Source organism: Diospyros lotus, chromosome 1, assembly GCF_014633365.1.
Source record: "Diospyros lotus cultivar Yz01 chromosome 1, ASM1463336v1, whole genome shotgun sequence".
Lineage (NCBI taxonomy): Eukaryota > Viridiplantae > Streptophyta > Magnoliopsida > Ericales > Ebenaceae > Diospyros > Diospyros lotus.
This window is the reverse complement of record NC_068338.1, coordinates 38,176,359-38,201,163: the sequence shown is the minus strand read 5'-3', so window position 1 is coordinate 38,201,163 and position 24,805 is coordinate 38,176,359. Positions and strand designations below refer to the sequence as shown.

The 24,805-nt window shown below is 37.9% G+C and overlaps 1 protein-coding gene across 2 annotated transcripts; it reads right to left on the bottom strand.

Annotated features, from left to right (window-relative positions):
* Window positions 1-9: 9 nt before the first annotated feature.
* On the bottom strand, window positions 10-24,756 carry LOC127800247 (probable protein phosphatase 2C 59). Of its 2 annotated transcripts, XM_052334767.1 has the most exons (9): window positions 24,496-24,754; window positions 23,960-24,186; window positions 2,985-3,112; window positions 2,469-2,567; window positions 2,232-2,390; window positions 1,733-1,819; window positions 1,554-1,645; window positions 649-723; window positions 10-449 (listed from the first exon to the last, which is right to left on the bottom strand). In XM_052334767.1, the coding sequence occupies exons 2-9, from the start codon at window positions 24,037-24,039 to the stop codon at window positions 291-293; spliced, it is 879 nt and encodes a 292-aa protein (XP_052190727.1). In that variant the 5' UTR covers window positions 24,040-24,186; window positions 24,496-24,754; the 3' UTR covers window positions 10-290. The 2 variants fall into 2 exon arrangements, with proteins under 2 accessions (XP_052190727.1, XP_052190719.1); XM_052334759.1 differs by having other exon boundaries at window positions 2,232-2,567; window positions 24,496-24,756.
* Between the last annotated feature and the right edge of the window lie 49 nt (window positions 24,757-24,805).

Sequence of the window (24,805 nt, the reverse complement as noted above, 5' to 3'; positions counted from 1 at the left end):
TACACGAAGTTTACCACAGGAACGCACAATTATTAAAGGAACGATGACTGATGTTCAGACTATACAACATTCGAAATCAAGATACGGATTTTACAATCTCAAGCACGCATAATTTCTAGTTGGCTACAATTCCAAATGCAACTCTATCCAAATGGGTGAAAATGCAATATCCGGACTAGCAACCCTAATTAAGACTAAAGAGTCCATGCTCATATTCCTAATTGGTAAACATTGTCCAATGCAGATACGGTAATTCACTCCTGCCTCGAAGAGCAGACAGGCGAAGGTTCTTAATCACAGCTGCCAGGAGCAGAAGCTTCTTGGTTGGCCAGGAAACGTACAACAACAATGGTAATGTTATCTCCACTGCCTCTCTGGCATGCTTCCTGCATCAGCCTCTTCGCCCCTGCCTCTGGCTCTTGGATTGGTTTAACCATGGCAACGGCCTCCTGGGGGAAGGTTGAGGTTTAAAGAAACGGCAACCAAAACAGAATTATTTGACTTTAAAGTGGTAACAATCTTTTGAAATAAGGTTAAGAAACCCATGCTTTTGTATTGCAAAGAAAATCAAGCCAGGATAAATTCTGCAGCAAACAAAGAAGCATCTCACATGCCCACAAGACAATGGAAAAAATAAATTCATTCAACCTCATTTGTTACAACATCCCACAGTCCGTCGCTTGCAAGAATAAGGAACTCCAGAGAGCTGTCAACCTTTTGCTCCTGCATTTTGGATTTGTAATTAACCAGTCAATTTACCCATTAGCAAATATGATCAGATTTATTTACAGAAAAAAAAATATGATCAGATTAGAAGTAAGGGAAATGGCGGCTATCTGGGGTGAGCCCAGCAGGCACAAAAAGCATCCCTGTATAACAGCTTCTAATGTGATGAACTTTAACAAACCAAAAGATTTCCATCCTTAAAGTTTTTGGCAGTCCCACAGAATTCAACTATTTTGTGGAAATAAAAAAGGGATGTAGTTTCAAATGTAAATTGAAACATATGTTTGCACGCGGGGTCATGTGATATCCATATGTATGTTGTAAGTAAAAATAACACTTCAAGTGTGAAACATAACCATGTAGCTAATATCTATAGGAATGAGCCGCATCATGATACCAGCAACACTACTGTAATATAAGCATGTACTGGCATTTCCAAACAAAAGAAGATAGGAGACCAAGTCAGCTTTTTCATATGTTCCACCGGAACATATATACATGGGTATCAGACTAGATCTGGCACTATTCTCATATGTGCATCTAAGCATCTCGAACAAAGGAAAATGAGAAATGAATTTTCATCATAATATTTCCTTCCCCCGAGCTTTTATTGCACAGATATTTTAGTTGGAAACCACCCATTATAAACATTCTCTGTTTAAAGGCAATTGCACCTAACCCCATAATGTTGTGTGCTCGTCTGTGCAGGTGTTTCAACAGTCATGAATAATTTTAGTATTAAAAAAAATATTCAGATCATATATGTTTTCTGGATCAAGCTGACTTTTCCATTAATTCACTCGAGCATTCAATATCTCAAAGCACACCTGAATTTCTGGATCAGCAACAACAAACTGTTTCAAAAGTCGATCACCAAATGCACGAGAAACTGCAAGAACACCTCCAACTCTCCAAGTTCCTATCAACAAAAATTAGCCAGCAGTTCACCAAAACATAGCAATTTTAGAAATGATAGCGGATATAGCTAAGCATGAGGTGTATTTACCTGCCCACATCACAAAACCTCCAGCATCTTCAATACGCTGTCTCTCATCAGTCTGGTCTGGCTTGTGATCACGAGAAACAGCAATGGCTGCAGAATGTATAATAACACAGGTGGATAAGGGAAGTCAGTAAGACACACGGGAAGTACACATCCTTCAAAAAAATCGTTTTAACAACAAAACAATGAAAAAACATCCCATAGTCATAAAGTTCATCATAGAAAGCCACATAGGTAAGCCACGAACAACTATCACTTAGTTGCAGAGGTCATCATAGAAAGCTACTTAGACAAATCATGTATGTTTGGCTGTCTCATTCTTGAAGCTACATGTGCCAAGTGATTGAACTTCTTAAAGAGCTTCCCCACTATAAATAGCTGGCCCATCAGAACAATCATTACAAAGAATAAGGAGCACAAAATTAGCAACAATTCCTTAATAGTAGGCCAGAAAAGAATGAACAACAAAATAAGTAAAAAGTTTTCTGAATATTAATATTACCATCACCCCCCCTGCAAATAACAGCTCGGGAATCCCCAACATTCGCCACTAGTAAACGGTCACCTACAAGGATGGCAGTGGAAGCAGTTGATCCAGCATCTCTGTTTTGGTTATTTTCTGATTTCAGAAATTCTGAGTCTGTATGACTGTATGCATCAGCTGTAGAAAGGAGAATCCAGAATAAATATGAAGTAAATTGGTTGAACAATTCAAAGCAACTGCAAAGAAAATACAAACCTATAGCAGATTTGGTATCAGAAATGAACTTTGGATGTTTGATCAGATTACTAAAAAGATTTTGTTTCACATATTCTGCAGCTCGAGCACCCCCATGGCCTGAAACAGCCAAAAGAAAATATAAAAACAATAAGAGGAATAGAAAGAAGTGGAGCACCAATTATAAATGTATTCAGATTCTCATAAAACATGAGATGCATAGGTGCAAAAGTCTTCCCGTCTGTTCATTAGCTAAACCTAAGTTCAGACAGATAAAGCAAATAATGCTTAAAATACTTCTGTGACCAAAGACAATAGAAACAATTTTAAAGATAATTACAAGTGTAGAAAATCTTGTCACAATCATTCATGCTGGAAAAGATTTAACACCTAACTACGTTGTGATTGAACTTCACATTTAGGAAATATACTATTACCATGCAGCAAAAAATTTTTGAGACCAGTGTTTATCTGGAGAACCGCCAAGGAAAGGCACAAGAAAGTGGCCACCCAGCAGGAGGGAAGCGAGATACGTACCATCAAAAACTCCAAAAAGACCGACTATCTCTCCATCCACACCATCTATTCTTGTCTCATAAAAATCCTCCATTGATGACCTCTTCCCAGGAGAGCTTGCATACCCGTAACTGAACTTACCATTCTGACTGTTTCCAAATAAGAAATTAAACATAGTGTTAAAGACTTTTCTGGTTCACTCTTAGTTGGAAAGAATTATAAATGTATTTAGACTTTTCAAGTGCAGTCTTATTCTTGGAAAGAACTAATGTGCCTATTAAATAGGTACAAATTCCTTGAATTACTAAATCCACAGAACGCATACAATATCAACAACAATCTGTTCTGTAATATGGTCGTAGGTCCCTATCTAAATGGTAAGTGCTTATGCAACCACCAGATACATTTTGTTTCTTGTGAACAATATACACACACATAAGAGATAGAAGTTGTCAGAGGGGCTGCATGAGGATAATTATCCTCTATCAGTACTGGTACTGACAATGAGGAGGCATTAACTAGTAAACAGCAACAGAAAATATCTATGAAGACCTGACAACATACAACCACAAGTCAATAATCCAAATCAATGAAATCATTATTCAAATGCTCAACTACAATGCACAGATAATTTTCTTGGCGACAAAAAAAAAAATGCACAGATAATTATAGCTGGCAGAGTTGCTAAAATCAAACAGGAAAATAATGAAACTCTAGAATGTCACACAAACCTAGGAATATTATCAAGATCGAGAAAACTGAGCCAATTAATCTAACATCCATAGAACTAATCAAACAGGTTACAAAATCTGACTGATTTGTCCAAATATGATGATGCTTCTTATGTACACATCAACAAGTGGTGGCTTACATGGATTAGATGCTTACTGCAGACCAAAGCTTCATCTTATATATGACATGCGTGGTAATCAATGTGGAACATAAAGACATGGCCCTTATCACAAGGGATGCAGGACAGACCACTTATCTTGTGGTAACAGCCAAGGCAAAGGCTCTCTTGACAAGAAGGGACAAGCAACTTAACAGAATTCTGAAGTTTGAATGTCAAATAAGTCCCACAATCAAGATCCTAGGTCCAGTCTCAACCTAGGTCGTGCAGATCATTGTAAAGTAGAAGTCCAGTCTCAACCTAGGTCATGCAGATCATTGTAAAGTAGAAGACCGAGAAAGACGTGCTTGGTAAACCCACACGCATGGCTTCAAAAAATGGAAAGGTACTTGGAGAAGCCTCATGCTTAACAAAGAGCATCCAGTCATCATGTGTTGGTAGTGGTAGATAAAGGTTAGATGGAAATAACAATGCCAGCAGGTAGAGGGGGATCCAAGGATGCATTGGAATTGTCTTATACGAGTGGCAATAAAAGGCGCATTTAGATGGAAAGTATCCCTATAGTAGTGCCAGCACATATGGCAATGCATGTGCTACCACTACTCATTTCAAACTTGGTCCATAGGTCACCTCACAGGCTGGTCCATGGCAGCATGCATTGGTTGGTTGCTGACATGAGCATGCCACTTCCAGAGACAACAGAAGCACTCACTAGAATATTTGAATAGGCTTTCAACTAGCATTGAAATATCATTTGACTCTAAAAAATTTGGAAACTATTACACAAATAGGAGTATAAGTAGGCCAGTCAAATTTTATTACAACACCAAAATCGTATTTGCTAACACATAAAGACAGGCATGTACTCAACACTTACCCAAGTAGAAGAGCAAGAATCGGTAATTAAGTAGGTTGCTCATTTGTTTTATTCAAACACAGAAATACTTTTTCCCTGACATGCACATAAAACTAGTACATCTAACTCGATGGGAGTACTCATAACAGAAAGCTAATGTGGCATCAACAAATTCATTAAACTTCCAAAATTTTTGCCAGAAACGCATGACAACATTAGATGCATGTTTTCAGCTTCAACAAGGGAAGGACAAAGCAAATAGGTATAAAAGCACTTGTCCTTAAGTAGATCAATGGTTTTTTGAGCATGTACCACATGATGTGCACGCATATGCAACATTATCATTATCTATTGGCTGGTGTTTATGCTTATCCAACTCCATATGTAATATCTAAAACGCAACAAAAGAAATTGCGATGCAAAAATTAATGTACAACTAAAATATTGACAAAATACACTACACGGACACAAAATATGAGCAAATCACATCTAACTCCCCCAAGATTTTGGACTAACATGCCCCCGACCCTGAGGTACAAGACATTACATTCTCATTATTTACATGCTGTTGACATTTCCCACCTCAATGGGTAAAACATTAGTCAACCATTACACCCCAACAGCTAAATTTACTAAAATATCAACTTTATCCTTGTTAGTTAATCTACATTTTACTTGGTTACTTTTTTCCTCCAGCATCTCTCTTGCGCAATCACCCTGCAGCCTCCCTTTCTTATCCCACCCATTCACCATAGCCTCCTGTTTCATCTGACCACCCTCACCAAAAAATAACCCTAATTCTCCCTACTAAACCCCTCTCCCTTCTCTCATCCCATTAGCCACAAATCAATCATACCCAACTAACCCTTTGGTAACCCATCCCTCTAATCAAAAGCACCCTTCTGCCGCACATCATCACCCAACTCTTGATTATTCATACCCAAACCTAGCAACCCCTATCAAGGCAGGATGGTTGAAGTGCATGGTGTTTCCAACTTTTTATGAAGTTATAAGATCTCATTAAAACTGAAAGAAAAGTTACATCAAACAACTACAAAACTAACTCTAGTGTATACCATAGAATGTTGGATAATTAAGTGCTAATATGGGAAAAATATAAGTACAATTGAGTGGAGAATATCATGGAAGATGTATGACCATACCAGAAAAACCAAAATTTGGAATGAGATAATTTGTTATAAGGTTAGGGTGGCTCCTACTAAAGACAGGATGAGGTAAGTGTTAAAGATGGTATGAACATGTATATGATGAAAACCAATAGAAACACCTATAATAAGTGTAACATAATGAAAAAAGTTTGAACCAAAAGAGGTAGAGAAAGACGAAAAAAGCGGTCAAGAAACTCTTAGGCTTGACATTAAACATAATAGTCTTTCAAAAGAAATAGTCATGAATAGAGATGATTAGTGAGCCAGAATTCATGTTATTGTTGGATTACAGCTTGATGTTATAACTTTTGTATATACAAGTCAATAAGTATATATCTTTTTGTTTCAAGTTCGGTTAATTGTCGGTTTCAAATTGGTAGTTAGTAGGTCAAATGTTAGTGGAATTGAAGCACAGTGATCATGGTAATCTTGGGGTGGCTATTACCAGTACCACACCAATACAAGAAGTGGAGGGTTCCAAGTCTCTAACAGAAATGATTTTTTTTTTTTTGGGGGGGGGGGGAGAGATTGGGTGTATTGGTGGTGGTGAGATTGACAAAGGAAGAAGGGTGGTGGTTGTAAACGATTTAAGAAACACAAAGGATTGGTTTAATATTTTTTTGTCTTGACATGTAGTGGTGAAGTGAGGGTGTGTTAGCGGTGGTGAGATAAAGGAAGAATAGTGGTTATTGTTGATGATTGAGTGCCAATAGTGATGTGTACAATAGTCCACGTTTGCAATTAAGGTGAATACATTGCATGGATAGTTGTGGCTTCACCATTAAGCCCCTTGCCATGGAAAAGAGCTGAGAGAGTAAGCTGCAATGCAGCTTATTTGGATTAATGAGAATTCTGAGGTATTTTTCATTTCCTCTCTATTGTAATATGGTATCAGAGCGAATTGATTGCCTCCATCATTTCCAATAACCTGCGTCATCTCCATTTCATTCTTGCCGTCTTTTTTCCAGCAATCTCATCGTTTGGACGGATCTGGTCTTCTATTGGTTTTCTATCGATTTGTTCAAACCTATCTTGTTTCTTGATTCTCTTTTATGGTGACAATTGCATCTGATTCATCTCTGTTGAAGTTTGCACAAAGTAAGTCTTAAAATCAGAATAAAGGCATTAAAGGAATCAAATGTCTTTTAAGTTTTAAAAGCCATTGTAACAGTAGCTAACCATATACTCTATAATGGTTAGTACCGACTTTTGTTCTTTCTTTTAAATGTCTTGTAATTTCTGCCTCCCCTATACTCTATAAATAGAGGGGCCGCCTATGTTTCTGGTGCACATTTTCTTCAGTTTTCTGCATGTACATGAGAGAGAAAAGCCTAGGATTATTAGACTTTGTAATCTTTGTGAGGGAAGCCTGTGTGTGAAGGCTCTGTGTGTACTAATCTATTCTATAGCAAATTCTGGGTATCGCCTTCAGTCCGGATGTAGGACTTTGATTCATTCAAAGTCCGAACTAGGATAAACCCTTTTGTCTCTTGTTTCCTTTTTGTTTTTTGAGTGAGAGTGTGAGGATTGTGTGCTAAGTGTTCGATCAATCGCTCAACAACTTGGTATCAGAGCTAGATTTACGAGCGCACAATCAAGATTCACTCAAAAGAGTTAAAGACAGAAACCGAAATCAAGAAATGGCTCTATCAGCATCATCCTCAAGGTATGATATTGAGAAATTCAATGGCAATAATGATTTTGCATTGTGGAAAATTAAGATGCAGGCGCTTCTTAAAAATCTTGGATTAAAAAAGGCGCTAAAGGAGTCGTCAAAAGAAAAGGTTGGAGAAGGGGTCAAGACCCTCTTGACAGAATAGAAGACAGACGTAGAAGAGTAGGCGTAGCAGAGTAGGCATACAGTACCCTCATTCTAAGCTTGGGCAATAAGGTCCTTCGAGAGGTCTCCAAGATGACTACGACATTGGAGATATGGAAGAAATTGGACAACCTCTACTTGGCAAAGACACTGTCAAGTCGGTTATTTCTAAATGCAAGATTCTTTACTTTTAGGATGAAGGATAATCAGAAATTGCAAGATCATATTGACGAATTCAATAAGCTTTGTCTAGACTTAGAGAATATTAATGTTAAGTATGATGATGAAGATAGAGTTTTGGTTTTACTGAACTCTTTGCCATGGTCATATGAGCATTTTGTAGATATCTTGCATCACAGTAGGGAAAAGCTGTCTTCAGATGATGTAATTGGAGCCCTAAACTCTAAAGACTTAAGATTTAAACTAGATGAAAAGTCCCCCATTGGAGATGTGTTGACTGTTAGATCTAGGAACACGAAGAGAGACCTAAGACAAAGGAAAAATCTAGGTCTAAGTCAAGAAATGGGAAAAATCCAGTTAAATGCTATTATTGTCATGAAGATGGGCACATTAAAAAAAATTGTCCTAAGAGAAAAAAGGACTTACAAGATAAAAATATTTTTGATGGTGGAGCCTCGATGTGTGAATTTGGGTATGATAGTTCGGATGCCTTAGTTGTTTCACATAAAACTGAAAAAGAGATATAGATAATGGACTCAATATGCTCTTTTCATATGAAACCAAATAAGCACTAGTTTGTGAACTATCAAGACACTAATGGGGGTAAAGTTCTATTAGGAAATGATCATGAGTGCAAGGTTCTTGGTATAGGAGATGTTAGACTAAAGATGTATGATAACTCCTATAAAACTTTAAGAGTTGTGAGACATGTTCCCGAGTGTTACTGTTTTGCCCAAAGTAATAGAATGCTGAAATTATGGGAGAAATCAGGAAGAAATAAGAGATGATTTGGCAGCAATTAGTTAATAGGATTTAAATGTAACTAATTGTAATTACTAAGGGTAGTTTTGACTTTTATGAGTTAGTTATTTTTCCCTTAGGTAGTTCCGCCCCCCTAGTTTATAAATAGAAGGGTGCGGAGGTCAACCTAATCATCAATCAATTGTATCTTTCATTCCCTTGTGTTCGGATATAGTGAGAGGCGAGAGAAAGAGCTGTGAGTTTGTAGTTCTTGTTGTCTTCAGTTATAGTATGGTATTCGAGAGGCAAGGTGAGGTGAAAGAGGGGTATTCTTGTACTGGTTTTTCATACGATTCTAGTGGATTGGTTGCTTCTTGGATTGTTGGATGTAGTGCCATGTAAATGGCATGAACCAGGGTATATCGTGTGTGCTGTAATCTGGTTTGATTTTCTTTTATATTCCAATTTTGTCTGTATTGTTTACTTTCTGTCTTGATTGTTGTTTGGATTCGGTGAGGTTTTTGAGTGATTCTTGAAAGATTAGAGTTCTCGGTTTAACAATTTGGTATAAGAGCTTTAGGTCATTTAATCAAGAAACCCATAGAAGAGTTGTCTACTATGGCTTCCGCGACCCCTATTGCCCGATATGACATTGAAAAATTTGATGGCACTAATGATTTTGGACTTTGGAGGATTAAGATGAAAGCCTTGATGGGGAATTTAGGGTTAAAGGAAGCTTTAGCACCCCAGAAACCACAACTGCCAAGCAAAGATTAGAAGCCAATAATCGTAGGCAAGAAATCTGTGAAAGAGCTTTCAACACCCTAATCTTGAATTTAGGAGATAAAGTCCTAAGAGAAGTGTCTAAAATGGAAACTGCCGAGAATTTGTGGGCCAAATTAGAAAGCTTGTATATAACCAAATCCCTTTCGAGTAGGTTGTATCTGAAAGCAAAATTTTTTACTTTCAAAATGCAAGAAGGGCAAAAGCTTCAAAATCATATTGATGAATTTAACAAATTGTGTCTTGATTTGGAAAACTTAAGTATATCATATGAAGAAGAAGATAAGGCCCTAATTCTATTACATTCATTGCCTAAGTCATATGAGCACTTTTGTAGACATTTTAAAGCATGGAAGAGATACCATATCTTTAGAAGATGTTATAGGTGCCTTTAATTCTAAAGATTTACAACAGAAAGTAGAATCAAAGAAAACTGCTGGTGATGCCCTTTCAACTAGGTATAGATCCGAAATGAAAGACTCTAAGACTAAAGGAAAGTCTAGATCGAAGTCCAGAAATGGCAAGAAAACATTTAGATGTTTCCATTGCCATGAGGAAGGACATATAAAGAAAAATTGTCCTAAAAGAAAGCAGGATTTTTCTGATAAAGATAAATTAGAGTTTTCAAACTCAACTTGTGAGTTAGACTATGATAGTTCGAATGTTCTTGTGGTTTCAAGACATTCGGATGAAGTGGTATGGGTTTTAGATTCCGAATGTTCCTTCCATATGTCACCTCACATAGAATGGTTCTTGAATTATAAAGACATGAGGAGGGGGGGGGGGGGGGGAGGTTTTACTCAGAAATAACCAAGAGTGTGGGATAAAGGGGATTAGGGATATTAAGCTTAAGATGTTTGATGGGTCAATTAGAACTTTAACATCTGTAAGGAATGTCCCAGAACTTAAAAGGAATATGATCTCCTTAGGAGAACTAGCTAAGAATGGCTACAGTTATAGTGGTTGTGGGAATATTCTCAAAGTAGCTAAAGGATCTCTTATATGTATGAAGGCAGTCCTTAAAAATGGAATATTTGTTATGATAGCTTCCACAATATATGGAGATGCAGCTATAGGGGAAGAAAAGACCTATGAGCTATCAAAACTATGGCATTTTAGGATGGCTCATATAAGTATCCAAGGGCTTAAAGAATTAGTTAACCAAGGGATCTTAGGTTCCGAAAAATAACAGATTTAGATACATGTGAAACCTGCATCTATGGAAAATCTATGAAAGTAAAATCCCCTAAGAAGGCATTACATGCCAGTAAAGGTCCACTAGAATATGTCCATTCGGACTTATGGGGCCCTAGTCAAACTCCAACTCATGGTGGAGCTAGGTATCTTCTTTCTATTATAGATGACTACTCTAGAATGGTTTGGGTTTATGTTTTAAAAACAAAAGATAACACCTTTGATGCTTTTAAAACCTAGAAAATCATGATTGAAAACCAAAATGGTGGAAAATTAAAGGCCATTAGGACTGATAATTGCTTAGAATTTTGCAATAAGGAATTCACCCAATTGTGTAATGAGAATGGCATCTTAAGACACCTTACTACCCCTGGAAATCCTAAGCAAAATGGCCTAGCCGAGTGCATGAATAGGACCCTCCTTGAGAGGGTAAGATGTATGTTATTCCATGCTAGGCTTTCAAAAGCATTTTGGGGAGAGGCTGTTGTTACAGCAGCCTATTTAATAAACAGGTCACCCTCATCAACCTTAGAGTTTAAGACTCCTTATGAAATGTGGTATAATCATAAGCCAAACCTAGATCACCTTAGGATATTTGGGTGTATAGCTTATGCACATATAAAACAAGGAAAATTATAACCTAGGACTAAGAAGTGTGTGTTTATTGGTTATCCTTTAGGGGTTAAGGGTTATAAGTTGTGGAATTTAGAAAAAGATATGCCTAGAACCATGATAAGTAGAGATGTAACCTTTAATGAAAATTCATTTATCGATCTAGAGAAGAAAAATGAGGACAAGGAAGAGAAAGCCAAAGCCGTAAATTTTAAACAGCAGCAACAGAATGATGTCACTGTTTTCAATTCTCCCTTAGAACCTTTCCAGGACCAGCCAAGTGCCGGTGAAGAATCCTCAAGCCAAGATAGTCTTGATAGATCTATAGAAGTTAGGGATTCATCAAGTTATGATGAAGATCAGCACATGGACAGTGCTGGTTCATCTAGTACAATAGGAGATCCAGTTGGAGATAGGTATACTATAGGCAGAGATAGGCAGAGAAGAATAAGCAGGCCTCCAGTGAGATATGGGTTCTTGGATCTGGTAGCATATGCACTATTAAGTGTAGAAGAAATGGCAGGAGAAGAACCACAAACCTATGAAGAAGCTGTAAGTTCTAAGGAAGCTCAAAAATGGCAGGAAGCCATGGAAGCTGAGATGGAATCCTTAAGAAAGAATGAAACATGGGTGTTAGTGGATAGACCCTTGGGAAAAAGGATAGTAGGTTGTAGGTGGTTATTTAAGGTAAAAGAAGAAGCTGGAGATAGCCTTAAACCTAGGTATAAAGCTAGGTTAGTAGCTAGGGGTTTTACCCAAGTAACAGGAATTGATTTTAATGAAGTGTTTTCACCAGTTGTAAGGCACACTTCTATAAGAATTCTGCTAGCTATGACAGCCCATCTAGACCTTTACTTAGAGCAAATGGATGTTACCACAACATTTCTTCATGGTGAATTAGAGGAAGAAATTCTAATGGATCAGTCTAGAGGTTTTGAAGTTAGGGGTAAAGAAGACAAGGTTTGCTTGTTGAGGAAGTCCTTATATGAACTAAAGCAATCCCCTAAACAGTGATACAAGAAATTCGATTCTTTTATAATAAGTCAAGGGTTTATAAGAAATTCTTTTGATTGTTGCGTCTATCTTAGGCATATTTTCACTAAAATAGCAATTTATCTCTTGCTGCATATAGATGACATGCTTATAGCAAATCACTCAGCAGCTGAAATTCAAAGTTTAAAACTTAAACTTAAGTCAGCTTTTGAGATGAAAGAACTTGGCGAGGCCAAGAAGATTTTAGGAATGAAAATTCTCAGAGATAGGCATAATAAATCTCTTCAGCTATCCCAGAAAGTCTACTTAGAGAAAATTATGAGAAAATTTCATATGTTAAATGCAAAAGTAATACATTGTCATGACCCTATGAGCAATAAAAGGGTATTATTGTAATGGGATAGAATAGTTTGTTAGGGATATTTTAGCAAGTGGTTAGAAGCACATGGGAGCATGTGCTAGGCCGTTAGAAGGCAAATATGCCTATAAAAGGTTGTTGTAATGGTATGTTTTGTTATCCAAGAAATTAATGAATTGAAATATGTTTTTCTCCTCTTCCAAATGCTCTCCCCTTTCTTGATCTTCATCTCCCTCTTTTCTGTTCTTCTAATCCCCCTAACACTTCTTCTAATCTCTCCCTCATTCTCTGAAATTCCTCCTTAATTTCCTTATGCTCCTGGCCGTAGCAGGATCGGATTCTTCCAATTCCTAAACTGATCCTAGGTTAAGCCCTAGGATCATGACAAATTAGTATCGAGTCACCATTTCTCGGTGACTTTCCTTCTTGATTCTCGAAATTAGAAGGCAACTATGGAATCCAATAGCAGCAGATGAGTGTAGGTAGTTTAGGCTAACACCTCGAGTCTGGCGAAAGATTGTGGAACCGAACAAATGCAGTAGGCGTTTCCGTAAAGCGACAGTAGAATTGATCGAACAATTGAGTCGATCAATTACAGAGGTATGAGTTTCAAGGGAAGCGAACTGAATTCCGTTCCGGTGATTCCGATAGCCATTGGTAGTAGATTTGGGAAAAAGCAGTGACTGAATTCGAAAGGCGAAGCGGAGCAAAGCAAGCTTTGGCTTAGAATTGCAAACAAGCAGGCCAAGCGATCCGAATTGGAAGGCGTCACAGAGTGAGGGCCTTGTAAGAGGCCGAATTGAGCCGATTAGATAACAAGAAGTTGTGAATTCCAGCGATTACGACGACGAAACAAGGCTAGGCGACTTCAGCGATACACGAATTCAACATCGGCCCAAAAGGTCGTGACTAGAGTGGGTGACCAGAGGTGAAGCGAACGGCCCAGAGGGTTGCGATTGTCCAAGGCGAGTGTGAGTCCGTCGGAGGTGGAGCAAACGGCCCAACGAGTTGTGACCAGACCGAAAGACCAATCCAACCAGACCGATAAGTTTCCTACAGGTGCGGCTGTGTTGTGGCGGTTTTGATTGGAATTCCGACCAGAGTTTTGTGGATGTTGCAACTTCGATCGGAAGACACTGTGTGCTACGGTTTTGGTTGCCTTCCGACTCGTGTTGGTGAAGCGACTGGGGGGGTTTACTGTCGCTATCCATTGCAATTGTTGATTGCGGCGCATGTGATTCTCTTGGGTTGGTGTGAGGCTGGGTCGATTGCAAAAATAGGCAATTAAGGCTGGAACGTTTCTGGCGGAATTAATCTCTAGCGGTGGCTTACGATGGTGATCCAGTGGCAGGAATGATAAAGTTCAGAAGGCAAAGAGGCATATGCAATTGAGAACGAAGCAGAAATACGATTCCAATTCGATTTTTAGGCTGCTGAAATTAATTTCAGCAAAGGGATTTGGGTATTGATAAATGATTTCTCAGTTCCGATTTGAAGGGCTAGAGTTGGATTATCATAGCTGAACAATTAGTCCTGGGTTGTGGTTTCCAATTCAAATTGAAGGCTACTAAACAAGGAAAACAACTGCAAAAAAGAAAAATCAGCAACTCCACTAAACAGTCATGACATTGGATGCTCCTCTTGGAAACTTGGAGAGAAGGTTGGGGCGCTTTGAGAGAAGGGTGAATGGGTTTCTAGATGAAATGAGGGATCAACTACAGGGTCTCATGGACATGTTCACCCGCCAAAGTCAATCATCCATGAAGAAACTAACTCCACATATCCTAGAGAATACTGAGAGGTATGCTCCCTCTTTCTCATCACCACCTCCTTCATCTAATTGGAATGAATATGAAAAAGAAGTGAGAAGACCTAAAGAGGCAACTACCCAAAGGCTGCAAGGGGAAATGTTTGGAGATCAATGTTTGTCTAATGTGGTGGAAGAATTCTACAAAATCAAGCAAGATGGGTCAGTGACGGAGTACGAAATGAGGTTTGAAGAACTGATGGCCTTGATGCTCAATCATAACCCCTATTTGACATAGTCCTATTTCGTTTCAAGCTTCTTAATTGGTTTGAACAAAGAGTTGAGGCCAATGGTGACAGAGTTTCAGCCCAAGACTCTCAAGCATGCTGTTGATAGTGCCAGGCTCCAAGAATTAACATTGAAGGCACTGAAGAAGAAACAGAGAGATAGAGATGCTGATGGAACTGCATGGGATCAGGCAAATGGTATCAAAAGACCTGAAGAATCTTATATTGACTCTACGGAAATTGACCCTAAGGCTGATGAACTTGGACTGGCAGTAAGGAAGAAGCTGGAGGTTGAGAAGAAGTATTCTTTCGATGGGATTTCGGTTCCAAAGCAGGCTGAACTATCCTTTACTTGGGATGAAATAGGCAATGAGAAGGTGAAGGCAGCACTAGCTGGAGGAAAGCTAAGGGGATATAGCGGAAGAAGTCAAAGGTTTTGCTAAGGGGAACACAGCTTCTACTGTTGTGCTGTTTTTTACTTCCACTAGCAAATCCAAGTTGTTGTCTACTGCATGGAGGGATGAATCACTAGCTGAAATTGAAGTTGCAGCAACTCCTAATGTTAATGCTCACAAACAGTCTTGGTATGAGCATTCAAGGCAAGTTTACAAGTCCCCATTGCTGCATTTCGAGGCTGTTGTTGATATTTTTGCAGCAAAGCATGGCTGGGGGTTGAATGGGGGTACAATAACAACAACTATGGTTGTAGATTTGCTCTCCTTACTTGTAGTGGATGGTAATGAAGTTTTCCCTAATAAAATTCTGGGCCAATTTATACTTGGAATTAATCTTGGAAACCTAAGAATGAAGAAGAAAAGACCTAAAGGTAGAAAGAAAGAAAGGAGGATGATCTGCATAGAGAAGGTTCAAATTGGATGAAGAGCAACGATTACTCGCGACAAGTTCTTGGGGACAAGAACTCTCTTGAGGAGGGGGGAATTGTCATGACCCTATGAGCAACAAAAAGGTATTACTGTAATAGGATAGAATAGTTTGTTAGCGATATTTTAGCAAGTGGTTAGAAGCACATGGGAGCATGTACTAGGCTGTTAGAAGGCAAATATGCCTATAAAAGGTTGTTGTAATGGTTTGTTTTGTTATCCAAGAAATTAATGAATTGAAATCTTTTTTTCTCCTCTTCCAAATTCTCTCCCCTTTCTTGATCTTCATCTCCCTCTTTTCTGTTCTTCTAATCTCTCCCTCATTCTCTCAAATTCCTCCTTAATTTCCTTTCGTTCCTGGGCAGGATCGGATTCTTCCTATTCCCAAACTGATCTTAGGTTAAGCCCTAGGATCATGACATAAATATACCATTTGCTCAACATTTTAAACTTTCTCATGCCCAGTCTCCAACAGATGAAAAGAACCTATCAGAAATGAAGAGAATCCCCTACTCTAATGCTGTTGGCAGCCTTATGTATGCAATGGTGTGTTCTAAGCCGGATTTAGCATATGCCATGAGTGTGATAGGTAGATTTATGGAAAATCCAAGGAAGGAACATTGGACAGCAGTAAAATGGGTATTTAGACATCTAAAGGGGTCAATGAACAAGGTTTTGATTTATGGTTAAGTTGATGACTTTAAAAAGCCAAACATTATAGGATATTCTAATGCAGATTATGCATCAGATTTAGATAGGAGAAGATCAACGACTGGTTATGTATTTCAATTGTGGAAATCTACAATTAGCTGGAAATATAACCTTCAACCAGTTGTAGCTCTATCAACTACAGAATCTGAATACATAGCTGTAACTGAGGCTGTTAAAGAATCTTTGTGGTTGAAAGGTTTGATTAGTGAACTCCTAGGATATGATGTGAGGGTTATTTTAAAGTGTGATAGTCAAATTACCATTCATTTGGCCAAAAATCAGTCATCATGAAAGAACAAAACACATTGACATTAGATATCATTTTATAAGAGAAATCCTTGAGAAGAAGGAGGTTGAGCTTATAAAAGTTGCTGGAAGTGAAAATGCTGCTGATATTTTCACTAAGGCTGTTCCAATGTCCAAGTTACTTCATTGCTTAATGCTGTTACAGTTTGATGTGTTTTGATTGATATGTTTTCAAGTTATTCAAGAAGTGAGCAAAGCTAGAAGGCTGAAGTTCCAGGATTACTTAGAGCAAAATGGTGGAGATTTGTTACTGTTTTGCCCAAAGTAATAGAATGCTGGAATTATGGGAGAAATCAGGAAGAAATAAGAGATGATTTGGCAGCAGTTAGTTAATAGGATTTAAATGTAACTAATTGTAATTACTAAGGGTAGTTTTGACTTTTATGAGTTAGTTATTTTTCCCTTAGGTAGTTCCGCCCCCCTAGTTTATAAATAGAAGGGTGCGGAGGTCAGCCTAATCATCAATCAATTGTATCTTTCATTCCCTTGTGTTCGAATACAGTGAAAGGCGAGAGAAAGAGCTGTGAGTTTGTAGTTCTTGTTGCCTTCAGTTAGAGTATTGTATTCGAGAGGCAAGGTGAGGTGAAAGAGGGGTATTCTTGTACTGGTTTTTCATATGATTCTAGTGGATTGGTTGCTTATTGGATTGCTGGATATAATGCCATGTAAATGGCATGAACCAGGGTATATCTGCTATAATCTGGTTTGATTTTCTTTTATATTCCAATTTTGTTTGTATTGTTTACTTTCTGTCTTGATTGTTGTTTGAATTCGGTGAGATTTTTGAGTGATTCTTGAAAGATTAGAGTTCTCGGTTTAACACCGAGTTAAAGAGATATTTGATTTCTCTTGGAGAATTGGCTAGGAATGGTCACTGCTTTAAGGGAGATGAAGAAACTCTAAAGATAACTAGAGGATCCCTAGTGTGTATGAAGGCCTTACAGCAAAACGGCATACATGTGCTGCAAGCTGCTAGCCTGCTACTTTGAATGGAGAAGCAACAGTGGCTGGAGAAAAGGCAGGCACACAGGCAAGACTTTGGCACCTTACCTTAGAATGTCACATATAAGTGAACTTGGCCTAAAAGAATTATCAAACCAAGGGATTTTGGAAAAGGATCTGGTGGCAAGACTAGAGAAGTGTGAGTCCTGCATTTATGGGAAGTCTACTAAGGTAAAATTCAGTAAACATGTCATACACTCCTCAAAGGCACCTCTGGATTATATACATAGATGGGGACCTGCCCAGATTCTGACTCATGGTGGAGCAAGATATTTTCTATCTATAATAGATGATTATTCAAGGATGGTCTAGGTTATCTCTTGAAGTCCAAAGAATAGACTTTTGAAGCTTTCAAGACATGGAAGACCATGATAGAAAATCAAAAGGGGAAGAAAATTAAAACAACAAGGACTGGTAATGGCCTTGAGTTTTGCAATAGGGAATTCACGAATTTATGTAAGGATAGTGGGATAATTCGACATCTAACTGCCCCTGGGAATCCTAGACAAAATGGCCTTGCAGAAAGAATGAATAGGACACTTTTAGAGAGAGTAAGGTGTATGTTATTTCATGCAAATCTATCTAAGGCATTTTGGGGAGAAGCCGTAAACACTGCTGCATATGTGATCAATAGATCACCATCAGCAGCTATTGGTTTTAAAACCCCTTATGAGAAATGGAATGGGTATAAACCTAATCTAGAACACTTGAAGGTATTTGGGTGTATTGCATATACCCATGTGAAACAAGGAAAGTTAGACTCCCGGGCAAAGAAATGTATTTTCATTAGATACCCAGCTAGGGTAAAGGGGTACAAGCTTTGGAATTTAGAACCTGAGAGCCAAAAGATTCTCATTACCCGAGATGTCATTTTTGACGAAAATTCCATAACTAAAGGCCTGCATGAAAAGGATAATGAGCAACCATCTCCTACAACAGAATCAATAAACATTGAGTGGCAAGATGAAATTCCAAGTACCAATACTGATAATCCTCAAAATTATGATCTGGATCATCATGAGGAGGTTAAGGAATCAGTAGCAGACCAAGAATTTGACCCTCAAGAAGAGTGTAGGGATAAATTAGATCCTGAGAGTGAGCCTGACTTACAAAGGTATAACGTTGCAAGAGATAGGAAGAAAAGGCAAAGTAGACCCCCTAAACGTTATGATTACTCAAATCTAGTATCCTATGCACTTACAAGTGCATCAGAAGTTATTGAAGATGAACCCCTGACCTATGAGGAAGCAGTCTCCCCAAAAGACTCACTTAAGTGGGTTGAAACCATGAAGTCCGAAATAAACTCTCTTAAGAAGAATAAGACCTGGACCTTAGTTGAAAGGCCACAAGGACAATTAGTAGTAAGCTACAAATGGCTATATAAGGTAAAGGAAGGATCAGAAGAAAATGCAAGGCCTAGATATAAAGCTAGGTTGGTTGCAAGATGTTTCACTCAAGTTCCAGGAGTGGATTTCAATGAGGTATTCTCCCTTCTTGTAAGGCATACCTCAAATTAAAGTCCTTCTAGCAATGATCGCTGAATTAAACTTGGTTTTGGAGAAGATGGATGTTACAACAACATTTTTACATGGGGAATTAGATGAAAGGATCCTCATGGAGCAGCTAAAAGGGTTTGAATCTAAAGGAAAAATAGAACAGGTCTGCCTATTGAAGAAATCCTTGTATGGATTCAAGCAGTCCCCACGTCAATGGTATAAGAGGTTTGACACATTTATGATAGAACATGGGTTTGCTAGGAACTCATAGGACTGTTGTGTATATTTTAAGCATATATCCAGCAGCATATCAATATATCTCCTATTGTATGTTGATGATATACTGATTGCCAGCCAATCAGGGAAAGAAATTCAACAGTTAAAGTTGGATTTAAAGTCAACATTTGAGATAAAAGATCTAAGAGAGGCAAGGAAAATATTGGGAATAGAAATCACCAGAAATAGGTAGAAGAGAACCCTATGTTTCTCACATAAAGCATACTTAAGAAAATTAATCTAGAAGTTTGGAATGGCTAAGGCAAAAGCTGTAAGTATTCCATTTGCCCAACACTTCAATCTACCAGCAACCCAATCTCTTACTGACAAAGAAGATCATGAAGAAATGAAAGAAATCCCCTATTCAAGTGTGGTAGGGAGCTTGATGTACAGTATGGTATGTACACAGCCAGACTTAGCACATGCAATAAGTGTGATCAACCAGTTTATGGCAAACCCCGAAAAACTTCATTGGAATGCAGTTAAATGGGTATTTAAGTACTTGAAAGGATCATTGGATACAGTATTAGTTTATGGTGGAGCCAAGGTGGAAAGTGAGGCTAGTATCCTAGGATATCCAAATGTTGACTATGCAACAGATCTGGATAGAAGAAGGTCCACAACCGGTTATGTCTTCCATGTTTGGGATGCTACAATAAGTTGGAAAGCAAGTACAACATGTAGTAGCCTAGTCAACTATTGAGGCAAAATACATTGTTATTTCAGAGGCAATTAAGGAAGCATTGTGGATAAAAGGACTGCAAGGAGAATTACTTGGAAAGGAGATAGATACTACTATTATGTGTGACAACCAAAGTGCCATTCATATATCTAAGAACCAAGCCCATCATGAACACACAAAGCACATCGATGTGCGACATCATTTCATATGGGAGGTGCTAGACAGGAAGGAGCTTAAGTTGATAAAGGTAGCTGGTGAAGACAATGTAGCAGACATATTCACCAAGGCCATTCCAACAGCCAAGTTGAAGCACTATTTGAAGCTACTCCAGATAGCTTCAGGAAGCCTAAGCAGTCAAGCTTAGGATATGAAAGAAGGAAGGTCAGGAAGAAGGCAGATGCATAATCCATAGGAGAATCGGAAGACTGAAGATTAAATACTCAACTTATGCAAATGGTGGAGAAATTGTTGAAGTTTGCACAAAATAAGTCTTAAAATCATAATAAAGGCATTAAAGGAATCAAATGTTTTTTAAGTTTTAAAAGCCATTGTAACGGTGACGAACCATGTAACGGTTAGTACCAACTTTTGTTCTTTCTTTTAAATGTCTTGTAATTGCTACCTCCCTTATACTATATAAATAGAGGGGTCGGCTATGTTTCTGGTGCGCATTTTCTTCAGTTTTCTGCATGTACACGAGAGAGAGAAAAGCCTAGGATTATTAGACTTTATAATCTCTGTGAGGGAAGCCTGTGTGTGAAGGCTCTGTGTGTACTGATCTATTCTATAGTGAATTCTGGGTATCGCCTTCAGTCTGGATGTAGGACTTTGATTCATTCAAAGTCCAAACCAAGATAAACCCTTTTGTCTCTTGTTTCCTTTCTGTTTTTTAAGTGAGTGTGAGGATTGTGTGCTAAGTGTTTGATCAATCACTCAACAATCTCCGTTGTCGATGAGCAATTCCCCCATCAACGACAGATCTAGTCCTTATTTTCTTCACCATTCCGACAACCCTAGGCTCGTTCTAGTCTCTCAACCATTGACTAGAGACAATTATGCGTCGTGGAGCCTGCACATATATATTATCCACATTGGGGGCAATTTTTGAGGAAAATTAGAAAATTATTACAAGAAATTTTGCCTTCCGAAGATTATTTAATTTCCTTTGTCGCTATATTGAGGAGATTGTATCACTAACAAACTTCAAGAGGAACCACTTGTTAGGAACCTAGTCCTAAGTGATGTTTTCTTTGGAGATGGAACTGGAATTTGAGGGAGAAATAGGAAGAAATAAGGGGGAGAGAGACAAAAATGAGGGAGGAGAAATGACAGGAATGAGAGGGAAATTATAGTATTAGGGAGAATAGACTAAAATGAGGGAGGAGAAAAGACAGAAATGAGGGGAAAATTAGACAGAACAATAGGGGGGAAATAGACAAAATTGAGGGAGAACAGAAAGACTTCAATAAATTCTTGATAACTCGTAACATTTTCTACACTATGGGGTTACATATTTATATAAAAAACTAACTAACAGTTATTTGTGATAGTTACCACTCCTCCACTACCAATAATTGCTTATAAATCACTCCACTACCTCCCCACTGTTCCATAACTGTAAATTAGTTTTAGATAATACCCAATTACTCCTAGAAAATAACTGTAAAAATACAACTAAATAAAAATACTACAACTACCCCTAATTAACTAGCAGGTCGTGACACCACTATGGTGGTAGCCCAACGATTCGAGAGTTCTTAAGTGTCACCCGACTGTGAACTTCAAACATTAAGCCTATCCTACTTGTGGGATGACCTAGACCCATAACGGTAAAATGGGTATCCACATGCACTGCAATCGACTAGGGTGATAGGCTCGCCTTTCTAATAGTAGCTATGACTCAAACAGGACATTCCCTATTGAGGAAAGGCCCTCATGGTTATGCTCAAAGGGGGTTGCTATGTTAGTCACCCCACCTTCCTCTCCTCATTAGCCAAAAAAAAAAAATTTCCAAGAGGGTGTGAATATAATCTACTCAATAAATATTTATATTAAAGCCTAGCACAAGAATGGAAATATCCACAAAACATGATAGAAAAAAGGACTTTTAAGAAAAATGATAGATGCTTATAAAAATATGACTTCTTACCTTTTCCATGTTTTATTATTTCTTTGTGATGCCAACATATTCATGTCTCATAACAAATGTAACAATTTCACAATGTGAAGTTACGCCACTTCAAATTTAACAAACTTAGAAAGGTTCTAGTTTCCATTCTGAGATATCTAAGCATGCATTGCAAACTCAATTCAGCAATCAAAATAAATCACGCATTCTCATTTTTATTGGTCAAAACAACTCCATTATTGTTGTTTGTCAGATTTTTAATGTCATTAAAATAGCTGAAAAGAACAGCTTCTCTGCCTCCCTAAAAGTAATACTAGTCTTCTTCCCCCTAATTCAAAGGAGAGAAGGCAATGCTAGTCATAAACAAGATAAAACAACACAATTTTGAGCATTTATTAATCTTTATTCCTTAATTTCTAAAATTGTTACCCGATGGATCATCATCACGTATGCAAGAAAAAAGGATTATTTGATGTCACTTAATACCATGAAAATCACACGTGATTTAGAAAAAAGTTACAATAATTTTTCAGGTATGAATCAAATTAATTGTGATTTAGTAAAGAGATGTTTTCCTTTTTATAATTTGTATTACCAAATTGTTTTCTGAAAGGGACTATGAGAAATATAAATCTTTCCCCTTGAATGAATATTTTGGATCAAAGATAAAGGCTGCATGTAAAATAATATTTTACGAGATTCTTTCAAACTTAAATTCTCCTAATATTTTATGTACAATTTAAATCTTACATCATTGTAGATGTAATAATTTAATTAATGTACTAATTAATGATTTTTCATAATGACGGCAGGAAGGAGGGAGGTTAGAGTTGTTTTCGGTGGGAAAGGAAGGTATTAGATTCTAGTCATGGTGGGGGAGTGCAGCAGGGAGCTGAGGAGAAGCTTATTCCCCCCCTAGCCCCCTGGTTATGTCCATATGTACAAATGATGTCAATATACATATATACTATTATATAGTTACAGACATAACATGTCACTTCTATAGCTGGATGCAAAATGACATATTACATGACAAAAAGTGGTTAAAAAGCAAAGATCTCTACAATTTGCCTGCATAAAATTGGTTGGTGTTGCATTTTTTTAAGGATGTCCAGCACGACAAATCATGATCACTTGACTTTTCTTACTGTCAGCTTGCATGACAAGCTTTGTCTTTGTACAGATGTAGGGGCAGACACAAACAAATGCGATTGCATAAATATCGCTGCCATATTGCAATGTATGGACATTAATGCAATGCCAACACAACATAACAATATCCATATAAGGATCAAGGATCTATATCCTGTCCACTGCTATAAAAGGATTTGTGATAAATAAAATTTCTCATCCATGCAGATATTTTAACCAACAGTTGGACCACATGGTGACTTAAACAGATATTACTCCATTGGGCAAATAGTTGGACGAAACATTATCTACACCATTAGGGTAAGATAAAAACAACATATCATGGCTTTATCCCACTATGTAAGGTCAGCTACATGAGCTTTAGATCACCGGTCATTTCTATTGGCCTAACTTTCTGTAAGGCCTTTTAACGTGAGGCATTGTCAATGTTTTTCTTTCCTAAAAGACCTATTATTATTGGTTGAGAATCATATTACCAGTCAGCTACATTGATACCTTGCCAATCATCTCCATCTATGACTATATGCACAACATGGATAAATCATTGAAGATGTACATCATTAACATAAAGAAATTCATAATAAACAGAATAAACCTGCAGAGATAAAAAAATAACAAGATACATGCTGCTCGGGAAGCTTCTCTCAATGATAGTGAAATCCATCATATTATACAACAAATTAGATTTAACCCCACAATCCAACCAACTGAAAACATTTGAAGGTGTGGACATATATACAGGAAGATGGAGAAAATCTCAAATTAATAGTCACCTGAGGCCACCACCGCTAACAGGTGTGTCATCAGCAGAAAACTGGCTAGTAGATGAGAAAACAGAATTAAGATATCCCATAACTACTGCTTGATTTTCCTCTTCAAAGCCCCACTACTACACCTCTGTACCAAAACAATATTATATGTATATATATGTTGATGTATAAGCCGATGGCAGGCAAGCGAAGCCACAGACGAATCACGAGATCTCCATCCAAGGCCATACCTGCACATAACCTAATTTCAATCAAATTCAACCTCTACAAACAATTCTCATAGTAAAAGACAACATACTCATCGGCGGATCTTTCCAAACTCCAATCCGATCAGGAGCCAATAAAATCAAATTCGGGAAAAAAAATCAGAAATCAAGAGCAATAATGAATATAAGCAGTCAAATTCACAAACGCGAAAAAGAGGATTCAGAAATTGATAAACACGCATCTATGTAAAACATAATAAGTAATTACATACAAAAATTCAGATATACATATATGGAGAGAGAGAGAGAGAGAGAGAGAGAGAGAGAGAGCACCTGAAGGAAGGAAATGGAGTGATGAACCGCCATGGGAGAGCGAGAGCGAAGAGAGAAGGACGACAATTTTAGAGAGAGAGAAGGTGAGGGTTAGGTTGCTTCCAATTTTGTTTTGGTAAAAATGGAAGGCGAGAGATCAAATGAATGGGGGGAACTAGAAATTTGGAACTTTCGGGAGTTTGGATTTAGGGAAAGAGAGAGAACATAAACAAAAATGAAATGAAAAGGAAAATGGTGATTAGGTGGGGAGTGGGGGGACTCGGTCAATTCCATCCCCAAATGAATGAATACCGGCTGGAACTTGATCTCC

Bases quoted from the DNA above. Each gene is read 5' to 3' on its own strand.
- LOC127800247 (XM_052334759.1), bottom strand. From the start codon at position 24,039: ATGGGATATCTTAATTCTGTTTTCTCATCTACTAGCCAGTTTTCTGCT. The intron at 3,113-23,959 runs GTGACTATTAAT...ATTTGGAAACAG, and splicing joins GTTAGCGGTGGTGGCCTCAG to TCAGAATGGTAAGTTCAGTT. The intron at 450-648 runs GTTGAATGAATT...ACCTTCCCCCAG, and splicing joins GGGATGTTGTAACAAATGAG to GAGGCCGTTGCCATGGTTAA.